The sequence below is a fragment of the Etheostoma cragini genome, chromosome 20 (genome assembly GCF_013103735.1).
Source record: "Etheostoma cragini isolate CJK2018 chromosome 20, CSU_Ecrag_1.0, whole genome shotgun sequence".
NCBI lineage: Eukaryota > Metazoa > Chordata > Actinopteri > Perciformes > Percidae > Etheostoma > Etheostoma cragini.
The window spans coordinates 10,621,558-10,633,001 of NC_048426.1; the positions used below are offsets into that span (position 1 = coordinate 10,621,558).

The 11,444-nt window shown below is 42.7% G+C and overlaps 1 protein-coding gene across 1 annotated transcript in view; it reads left to right on the forward strand.

Moving 5' to 3' along the window:
• spred1 (sprouty related EVH1 domain containing 1) overlaps positions 1-11,444 on the forward strand; it is a 29,208-nt gene that overhangs the window by 6,639 nt on the left and 11,125 nt on the right. Inside the window, exon 2 of the mRNA XM_034859208.1 lies at positions 7,127-7,409. Within this exon, the coding sequence (XP_034715099.1) occupies positions 7,127-7,409 (283 nt within the window). The remainder of the gene's footprint in view (positions 1-7,126; positions 7,410-11,444) is intronic.

Consider the following 11,444-nt stretch of genomic DNA (forward strand, 5'->3'; position numbering starts at 1 on the left):
TTTCCAAATCTTAGAGGCAGAGGTTGTATGGAAAGCCGATTGAATGGGAATCTGATTGATGTTTTAAGATGAACTAAGAGGTTGGTTTCTGATATGATAATAATGTTATTCCCAGCAACCAACAACAGAGCATGCTGAGATGGATTACATCTTACTCTTTACATCCATAGCATGGGCCATCATCAAGGTTTGGTGGTTTATACTTCCCAAGTTGCTCCTGAGATGTATTGATGGTTTCTCCCACAGCTAGACAGCTGCCTTGTCCCCCCCCCCCCCGGTTTCAGAGTAACTATGACGAGAAGACGCGCGGGTCCCAGGGGACTACTCTTACATCAAAGAAGAACAGAGACGCAGCAGTCGAAATTTGCGGTCCTCTTTTTTTCTTTTTGGTAATGGCAAGCGCAAGGTTTTAATTTTCCAAATGCTTGCGGTTCTAATTAATATCATCTCAATATGTGGCTTTGATTGATGTTTGAGAATAGTTTTTTGGCATTTGATACACATGTGGGATCGTTGTGATTTATAGTGCCACGGCGCAGCGGCACCTAGAACATTGGGGTTGCAGGCCCAATCCAATAATAGAGGGGTTGGTTAGAAAAATCAATGTTAGAAACGCTGTCTGAGTGAGCGGTTTTGACATTCATTTGCTGTTTTAGGTCTATCTTTGGTCTGGGCTACAGGCTCATTTGACCCACTAACTGCTGTCTGTGACGAATGCTACCAGAAGCGTCTACGATCCGTTCATTTGCCGTCGTATTAGGTGGTATTTCTGTAAAGGGTTGGTGGTAAAATTTGAAGAGTAGAGTCGCTGTGTGGTGCACCAGCAGAGTCGGCTGGTTCTGTTTTTTTTCTTTTCTTTCCTGAGTCAGTTGGTAGCTAGGCTGAATGTTCTTGTGAGGGAGATGACTCACCAGCAGCCTGAGGTGTTGAGCCGAGATAGGGCAAATTTCTCTTTCACTTCTCTTTCTATAGCCAACGTATTAGTTTTCACTGCAGCTAATGTAGCAGACTTGTGATGCTGGCTGCCTGTTGGTGCTTCTGTAGGCATTGTCCCATTATTTGTTCTGGTTTATTAATGGCTAACAGACAGCCCCTTCAAAAGTGTCTTGTTCTGGCCTTATGTCATAATTTGCACAGCATCCATGTTGGGTCATGTTGGTGTTTGTTTTGAGTATGTCCGTGCCCTTGAGTTTGCCACTGGTTATTTAGGGGTATTGAACCGTGGCTAATTGGCCAGCAAGTTTGCACCGTTCAGATTAGATGCACTGCTGGAATCGACGGTCGAGTCCCAGATTGCATGTTATTTAATTCTTCAATGAGGCGTGATCACAGTGAAGAAAACTGCACCACTTTATCCTCCTACAACTTATGCTCCAAGTTGCCATGTGTTCCTCTAGATTTTTGTTTGTGATGGATTCCTTTTTTTCATAAATTCTTGCATTCAAATATTAAATCATTTTTCTGCTACATTATATGCAAGAGGTGGACTCGTGTAGATCTTTGAGGAAGTTGATCTACACTGAATACATAAAGACTTCTTGTATTTTAGACTATCGCTGTTAAGGAAATGTAAATGCAGCATCTCTTCTCTAAGATAACAGCTGTTGAAAATAGCCACGCATTCAAGTAAATATAGATAATGAGTCACACCCAGAGTAGCTTTTTACGCCATCTTCCGTTCCCGCCTCTACTTTCTTAGTGATTGCTTTCCTGTTGGAGGATAATCTATGGAATCGGATTGGGATAAGAAGCTTGTGTTTATTTTCCCAATGATATTTTAATGACCCCCCCCCCCCCCCCCCCCCCCCCTCAAAAGTCCTACAAACCAAAGTGGTCTAGTGGAGCTTGACCAAGCTTGACAGTCTTCCTCCGGTTTTGATACAGGGGAGAGATGGGGAGGAAAAGGGGCGATGGAAAAAAAAAAAAGGAGGTGGAGGGGGCTTTTCTCCTCTTTTCTGATGCTAATGAAAGGAGGAATGGTTTTCCAGCTTTTAGCTTGCAGAGTGTGTCTCCCCTGCAGCATGCTCCGCTGCCTGGACATTGTGGGAGGACAAAACTCCAGGCCCGGGATCCAATAACGTGAAATTTCAGCAGAGAAGCGGCCATTGTGTAGAAAGAGAGACAACCGGGGAGGGGTTGGGTAGAAGGGGGAAACGGAGCGGAGGAAAGGGAGGGTGACTTGGCAAACACCCAGGGCTCAGGCCACATCCTTTCTCTCTCTCTCTCTCCACTCCTCCTCTACTCCTCCTCTTCCTTCTCCTCCTTCCCCTTTTCTCCCCCTCCTGTCTTTCTTTCAATACCCCCCTCATCTCCCTGCCCTCCCCCTCCCCTCCCCCACTCCCCTCTGGGGTGGGAAGCCCAAGGCTGAGACAGGAGCAAAGCATGATGGCATGCTGGAGCTCAGTGAGCCTGGGCCGGAGCAGCAGACAAACGGCCACTTTGTCAACTTAGGAAATGGTTGTCCCAGGATCCCCCTTCTCCACCACACACTGGAGCAGCCGGCCTCGAGGCCCAGGCCTGCCTGGTCTGCACGTGCTCCACCATCACGCCTTCTTTTCTCTTCTTTTCTCTTCTCTTCTCACAATGAATTTCAAGTGGAAGCTGAATTCTACTTTACCAGTCATGGTGTTTTGTTTGCTCTTTGCTCCCCCTTTAAATTAGCTTTGAAACAGTAGGATGCAGTTACTTGTCTTACTGGGTACATTATATTGCATTGATGCCATAAAAGTCTATGCACATCCTATTTGTGCATTGACAAAGTTGATTCAAATGCGGGTGTGAGCTCAGCTGTTGACTGTCACCTTGGTCTCCACTCTGTTCTCCTCCTCCTCCTCCTCCTCCTCCTCTGTTACCCTCTCACCCCTCCCTCCGTTTCTCTCTCCTGCTTTTGGTCGGAAATGAAGTCAGTCATCCAGCAGAATAACTTGGAATAATTTGGAATGGGGGGCTCCTTTCTCTCTATCCCCCCTCTCCCCAGGCCAGCTGATCTGCTTCCGCTCTCAATTGTGTGTCCAGTCAACTGTGTGCTCCCAGCAAGGGGCGTGGAGGCCAGCCTTTGTGTCCCCCATCCCACTCTGAACTGTGTGTGTGTGTGTGTGTGTGTGTGTGTGTGTGTGTCTGGGTTGCAGCAGGTTGCACTCAAATATACTTTTGGACCACTTACTGTTTTTACCAGAAAGACACAAAAGATTTTTTTTATGAGGGAGAAAAGAAGGAAGCGGACGGAACCTTTATATTTCTCTGTTTTAAAGATTTTGTTAAATGGATCTAGCTGGTTTGTCGTCGGTTGAGTTGAGTTGGTGGTCTGTATGTTTCAGGAGTCTACTTTAGAGATTCCAGTTTCCTTATTGACCATTTAACTTCAGTATTAATTAGACTTAAGTATTTCTCTTATTCCAAAACAAGGTCGGCACGGGCGTTTTTTGAAGCTAGATGCAAAAATGTTCGTTTACACAGTCCACTTCACTTCCTCTCTGGGCCCAGCCCCCCTCCCTGTGAGTGTCATGGTTGCTGGCATGTGTGTGATGGTAGGTCTGAAGGGTCAGGCCCTGGTCATTGTGCCCTGGTCATGGCTGAGCGACACCACCGCCTGCCTTCTGTTCACCCCAGGGACCCCCTGCCTGACTGACTGCCCCTCCTGCACCCATCATCCTTTATTGGGGGCCATAGAAGGGTGTAACAGCGGCAGTATTTCCCTCATTTACTGCTTGTTATACTGCTCAAAAGTGCATTTTTTTTCCTTCTCGTGTAAGGTCAAGCACTACTTCTGCGGCACTGTTACGGTGTGTAACCAGAAAGGCTGTTGCAAGGGGAAGTTAGTCGTGGTTGTGTTTTTCTGTCAGTCTCCCACGACCAGTTACTGTTTAAGCATGAGGGCAGCACGTGAGAGAGAAAACAGACAGTTGTGACATGAGTGCATTTAGGTTGATAAGAGGTTATTCAAAACAGTCTGTCTGTCTGTGATTGTCCAGCCCTACTCTGCGTTATTATTTCCTCAATTATGAAGATTATAATAATAACAATAAGAAGTAAAAGACTTCCAGGGTTGGTCCCTGCTGTTTACACCGTGACTGACAGAGCTTTCTAAGAATGTAGACGGATTATTAAGGCATCAACTTTGAACAGGTTGTATTGGTATGCGCAGCTCTACCACATTTAATATGATTGAAGGAATTGATAGCCATTCAGTCTAACCAAAGACTTGTATTGATTTGTCAGAACTTATGGGAAGGTCAAAATAAGGGAACATAATCAAGGGTAATATAAAGATTATTTAATAAATTAGAATGCTACCATGATATATACAGTCAGATGCTTGCGATTAGATATATTAGTCATTTTACAAACGTGTATTTCTCTGACAGATGCATGCCAAACCACCTTGCTTGGATTTGAAGCAGCACTTATTATTATATCTTTAATATTATTATATTGTACTTATAGCATTAGCAGAAGTACTCCTAACCTTTTGTTCTACCTTTTAAAAAGAAATCTATGTGCTTGTAGCGTGGTACATAAAAATTTACCAGCAAGTCAGCTAAGCTTTGGTCGCTACTTACTAATAAACTAAAATACCATTCTTCTCAACCCATATTCCAGTTATTTAATATCATATCTGATAGATTCAGTTCTCAAAAGAAGCAATTGAAAACCTGGTCTTTCCTGAGGGAAATATCTGGCTCTTCAGCTGCTAAATGCTTTTTTACGTTCACAGGCTAGCCACTTACTGTATCTGTCTTCCGTTTGGTGCTGAGCGGGTAGTATATAGTGGGTTTATCAGAGCTTTTTCTAAAACAAAACAGCTGCCTGCTGTGGCTAAAGAGGACACAATGAGAGCTAAAAATGAGCTGAAACTCACTATAAAGCCAAGGGTAGCTGCAGATTTTGGTGATAATTCTGTCTAAGTTTATCACTACCAGTGACTCTGTCACATTGTCATGACATACATAGTTAGTAGTTATTAGTCTAGAAACAGTGTGTTTGTGTTGTGACTATTGTGTCCGAGTAGACCAGAATTGGCCAGAATGAAGTGTGTGGTTTTTCTGTTTTGTCAGTTAGTTATCCATAATTATCATACTCATCAATCCTTTGAAAGAACTTTGGTCAACTATTACCGGGTGCCAGGATATCAAAGCTTTCACATGAAGAAGAAAAAATAGCTTCAGATTTAATGCTCATTGAATCTTCCATTAATTACTAACCAATAACCTGGGTACTGAGGTTTTCCAAGGGCGTGGAAGGCAGGAGGGCAAAGGTTAGCACTATAGAGGAGGCCATGATTTAGAGAGAAAAGTCAGTAAGAGGGTAGAGACAGTTCTTCTTTTAGAGCAGTAGCTACGAGGTAACTGTGTTTTGAGTTAGTCAAATGTCTCTCCCTTAATCACTGTTTTATATTTGGCCCCTATCAGAAGAAATTCTTCAGGAAATGTTTCCGACCCTGTGACGTCATCTTTATTGGTCAACCCAGACGTCGGCCAGAGAGCAACGTGTCACAGGAAGACATCCGGCAGTCACATTCTTCCCTCCCTTAGCGGGTTTCTGTCACCTCTTAGATCTTCCCCAGCCTTTAATATGTTACCAGGAGCTTCTGCAAAATGCTGCCCTCAGCACACCCTGACCTTTGTCATTTCCGGCGGCCCAATGCAGTCCATGTTATCTAATCATGGAAACATCTGACTCTAAGTGAAGGGACAGTGTAAAAACCTGAGCCTTTTTGCATTTTTGTACGCCCCACTTAATGTTACATGTGAACTAACCTCTAAAACTAAAAGCCTTTGCTCATACAGTGAATAACCTCCCCTCATGTTTCATTCCTGCAACTATAAAACATTTTTGGGCTTTTTATTGGTACGTTTTCCCTCAGTTATGTAAGTATTTATTATACATGAGTAACGTAAGAACTGGGCTCTATGGAGAAAATCAAATATCACAATATTTTGGACCAAACACCTTGATATTGATAGTGTTATAGTGTTGACTATTTGTGCTTTTACTAAATATTTACACAAGGAGATTTGATAAATACTCAACAGTAATGTGGATATAATGACTAAATGAAAATAATAACGTGGCTAGAATAGTCGGGTGTGTTCAGAAAATGACACCACTTAACTGTAATGCAGCCTTTAAAACCAGGAAAAGACAACTTATATACCATATAAATGATATAATGACATCCAAAATCAAAGACAATATCTAATTTTTTTATCATGACATGGATATAATATCGATATATCGCCCAGTCCTAACTAACGTGATTCAAAGTCCTCGTAGGTGACATGAGAAAGCTAAGTGAGACAACAGTAGCGTCATCGGAAATATGAAAGGAAAGAGGTCCATGTGAGTTGGAGCCCCTGTCATGTGTTGTCTAGTTTGAAAACCACCTGCTTCTAGGGGAAAGGTTGGAAATCAGCAGCAGCCAAAGCCTGAACTTGGCCACATGGTCAGTCACCCTCTTGCCAGGGTTTAACATACACTGACAGCTTCAGACTTTAGAAATCTAAACCTCCAGTCTGTTTATGTAATACACTAAACCTAAAATACACATTTCATCCAAACGTTGAATCCTTGACTTTGCTCCTTCTCGTTCTATTTTTAGATTTGTTGCAGATTTTAGGCTAGCTTGTTGCAAGTAGCAGCTTCTGAAACCACCTAGATTTCCTTGTAGTTTCATTATGTTTTATGTAGACTCAGTATCAGAGTAGTTGTGTGGGATGTGGCATGTGGTAAACTCTTTAAACCTTTAAATTGATGGTAAAATGTGATGTAGACATGTTATGCACTGCTCCTCGCTTTATCTCATCTGTGTGTTTATGGTGGGTTCCCTCACTATAACATTCACTAACCCTTTTGTGTATGCTACGTGTACTGTAATATGTACTGTTTTATGCTGCGGTTGGACTGAATTATGTGTGCTGATATTTCATGCTGTCTACTTTTGATGATGTTTTGAAATAAAAATGGTCACCAAAAGAAGGCCCTCAAGAAAAATGCCCCTGGAAATGTTTGAATGTGGATTACTACTGATGATGTTCTCTAAAAGCATTGTTTTTCATTCTGCTCTTGTCCTCTCTTCTTATTCCTTCCATCCTCTTTCCTTTCCTCTCCTTCCTTTCATCGTTCACAGTGACAGTTATGCGCGTGTGAGAGCAGTGGTCATGACTCGGGATGACTCCAGTGGTGGGTGGCTTCCCCTGGGGGGCGGAGGCCTTAGCTGTGTCACCGTCTATAAGGTCAGCCGGGCGGAGGACAGCGGCAGCACCCACAGCGGAGGCAGTGAAGGAAGCAGCAGCAACTTCAGCCCCTGTAGCTCCAGTCCTAGTCCCAGTCCCAGTCCCAGCCCCAGCCCCAGCACCAGCCCCACCGCTGTGGAATTTCACATCAAGGGCGAGAGGCTCAAAGACAAATTGGTAAGGGAACCTCAAGCTCATAATGTGACAATGTCTTAGGGCCACGCCACGCTGCATACATTCATATTAATAGGATACGTGTAACTAGCTCGATGTGTTCACATTTGGGTATTTAGTCATCTCTGTCACGCACATTCAGGTGCACCAACCAAAGGCATTTTCCTGGATGAGATCTCCCTGTGCCCCCCTTTCCCAGACTCCCCTCAATCTCTCTCACTTATTCACACACTCATACACAGGAAGCGGTTGTTTGGCTTTCCTCCATGGCGCAGGTATCTGAAAATAGGAGCAAACTGCGTGATGCTGTGATGCATGATGATATCATCAGGGAGAAGGGCAGATTACTCAGGAGAGGAGAATGTAGGATGAGGGATGTGGGAACGCACAAAGAGCTTGGAAGGGACTTAAATGATGGAATAGGGGCTTAAAATTCACACTCACTCCGTTTTATTCCATAAGTACACAAGTATTTGCCTACCTTTTTCTGAGCATTACCCTTTTCCTGGTGTTTTATGTAACTACTGTATGTGTCAGTTAATAAGGACAGGAAAATACATTTATACGGTTATAATTCTCCGTAAAAAAAATAAAATCGCAAATGTCCACGTGTCTAAAGCATTCAATAGATAATATAGTTAAACTATGAGGAAGGACGGCTTTAAGACATGTCTGTTTTAAAAACAGTTAAAAAATTAAAAAAAATCCCCCCACACAATTCCAGAGCCCAAGGTGACATAAACCCGTTGCTTCTTTGACTGACCAACAGTCAAAAAATCCAATGATATTTACTTAAAATATCATATAAGACAACAAAAAAATCCTCACATCTGAGAAGCTGACACCAGCAAATGTTTGGAATTTTGCTTGAAATTGTCTGTCAAAGAGCGAACTATTAACCGACTACTCATTTCTTTGCAGTCACTGTATTTTTATACGGACGCAGTTGTCTGTAGCAACACAATATAATAGGGTAGCGAAACCTTTCTTTTTTAGGTCGATTTAAATTCAACAAAATAAAAACTAAATAAATATATGATTTTATTTCTGCCTCAACATTTATAGAATAACACTAATAATTAACCTTTGCATGCACAATGTTAGTAGTTGCAGTTAAACCGGCAGTACAAGGCTTAATTCACAGAATGTGAATTGTCCTACATCAGTCATTAGTCATTACTAATGTCTACTCACTAACATCAGGGTTTTCCCTGCTATTATAAGGTTTAGGTGCGGCACCCAAGCACTTTTGGGCAGCACCTAAGCCGAATGAATGTAACTAAAAGACCTTTTTTCAGATTTATTGACTGTAGTTGGACTTCTTTATCAAGTTTTGTCTTTAAGCTTTTTGAGTCTTATTTATGTTTGATCTGCCCTAGCTTTTACAACATTTAAACAGATGCAGATGCATACAGATATGGTAATAATAATTGCCCAAAGTTATGTGGAAAAGAGACTACAACTAGACAAAACTACCACAAAGGGAAGTTCACTCCGACTACAGACACCAAATGACCAGAGACCCAAAACAACCCCAAAGAAAAAAAAAATTGTGTCTCCGACTAGAGACACAAAATGAATAGAAAAAAGTTTTAAAAAATTAATAAATTGGAGGAAGGACGAATAAACCCCTTGCCAAATGCACACACTTAAGTCTTCCACAAACTGAAGGAAAACACTGAACATGTTAAATAATTTGAATTTCAACATATATTTTTTGCCCCATGTATAACATGTGCACATACAAGCACATAACCTACAATGTGCATTGTCATTCTGGATCCTCACTTGTAACAATGAGGCTCCAAAAGATCAAGTTGGACGTTGTAGTTCTAATCCTTATTGCTTTAGCTGTTAAGTTTTTGTAAAGCTCATGATCTTGTCACTGACTCATTCTACGTGGTAGATCTAAAACAGATCCAGTAGATCTGGGATGATCCTGATCTGTGGTAATGAGAGTTTAAATCGGTGTGAGAGAGAGAGAGAGAGAGAGAGAGAGAGAGAGAGAGAGAGAGAGAGAGAGAGAGAGAGAGAGAGAGAGAGAGAGAGAGAGAGAGAGAGAGAGAGAGAGAGAGAGAGAGAGAGAGAGAGAGAGAGAGCAACGAGGCCACCATGATGCTCAGAGTCTGGTGGCTCTTGGCGATCTGACATAAGGGGCTTGTTACAGCAGGGCATCTAAATCACCTTTTTATCTTCTTTGACTGAACATATTTATGTGTGTTTTGTGTTTATGGCGTGTTTGTGTTTTGTGCGTTGCTATCCAAGTGTGTGTGTGGCACAGGAAAGGGTGGGACGGGAATGCTGTTGTTCAGACAGCGAATAGACATGGCTCAGAGACCCCGGCAAATGTTCTGGGATGTGGGAAAAACACCCCTATCACCGCCAGAGTATCTACCCCCAGCCACCACAACAAACACCCAGCCATATGTAGGTCTGTCAAGATGCCACCCAGTGATATGGTGTTGGCGTTAACCACAGCGCTACCAACAGTCTGAGGGCATCAGAAGAGGAGAGGCAGAGCGATGAGTCCATGAAAACAACGGCAACACAGAAAACCACATAAGAATGTTATCCATTGTTGGAAAAAGAACGCAGGGCAATATCAGTACTGTTACCACAGTATTGTCTAAAACAGTAAACATCAGTGTTTTGTTTTCAGAGGTAAATGAAAGACTGTAATTAAATATGGGGAAGGAACAGCCTCTGAATGTTTGAAAGGCTGTTTGATTTGTTATGTCTAAAACACAGAAAAGGAAATTGCCTGTTTTCAATGTGTTTTTTTTATGTTGTCTTAAGGGATATCATTTAAGTGTTTCGATTCAGCCAGAAATGGACAGAATTAAAAAAAAAGCACAATGACACAATCTCCCATCCCTGATAGGAACTTGAGCTAGATACAGGAATACACAGATCCGGGATGCAGTGCTTTTAAAATCACAAAAGGCACGATTCTTGCTTGTAGAAATGAGGTGATTGGGGTGCATAAGATATGAGAGGAATCAGGGAAAGAGATGTGTGTAGTCAAAGAGCAGGAAACAGAGGTGGAGCCAGATAGACGGGAGACGGAGGAGGTAGAGGGGATCTGTCTATAAGCGCAGTGATGCGGCACAGAGTGTACTGGTGATGACTCAGCTGGCTCTCCATATAGCTACCAATCACTCTCCGCCCTGCCCCCTTCCTCCCTCTCTCTCGCTCCCTCTCTCTCCTTCACTCTGATTCTCTTAAAAACTACAGATCTAATTGGTTGATGATTACTTACCAAACTGGCTCTCGCATTATGACAAATCCCTGGCAAAGCTCTCACCTTGCTTCCTGCCGTCCATTGTCTGACTCCCTCTGATTGATACAGCTGTGGCTGTGGCGTAGTCCAGGCTTACACTAAAAAGCTTTGGGGCCCACTCCATACAGTTGCTAACCTTGCTATTTGATTGTTTTGACTTATCTTTGTAAGCCAAAGAGTCTTTTCTTTGGTTAATGGAAAAATGTGTATCAATTTCAACCTAAGGCTCTAACTAAATGTTCAAAAACTTAGTTACTATAGTAGTACATCGTACCATCTCTCATGCTTTTATATCAATACTTCTGATACACCACAGCAAATTGTTTTTAAATGCTCAAAACGTAACGGTTTTATTCCAAGACAGTTACGATTCTAATTTTCAACCAGTGTTATTGAGACATCTTGAAATGGTTATTACACTTCTGCTGGCAGTATTAATACGTTGAAGCCTGATTTCTCCCGCTTGGTTTCTTATATGCATGGAAACGTTAGTCTCTCTCCCCTATTTCCGTTCTCACGCTATCTCTTCACTACTCTCCGCACGTCTCACCTCCGTCTGTCTCTGTCTCCGTCCCTCTCCTCCTCTGTTCCGTTTCTGTCCGGGTGGCTCCTCCTCTCTTTTCTCTGAGCACAGTGTGGAATGCGGTGTTAAGTATCCTGTCCTTCCATGCAACTGCGATACTTCCTCCTCTGTCAAACTCGCTGTGTGCTCACCTTACCCGCTCCGGCTCCATTCAGTCTCGCCACCACAATCAGCC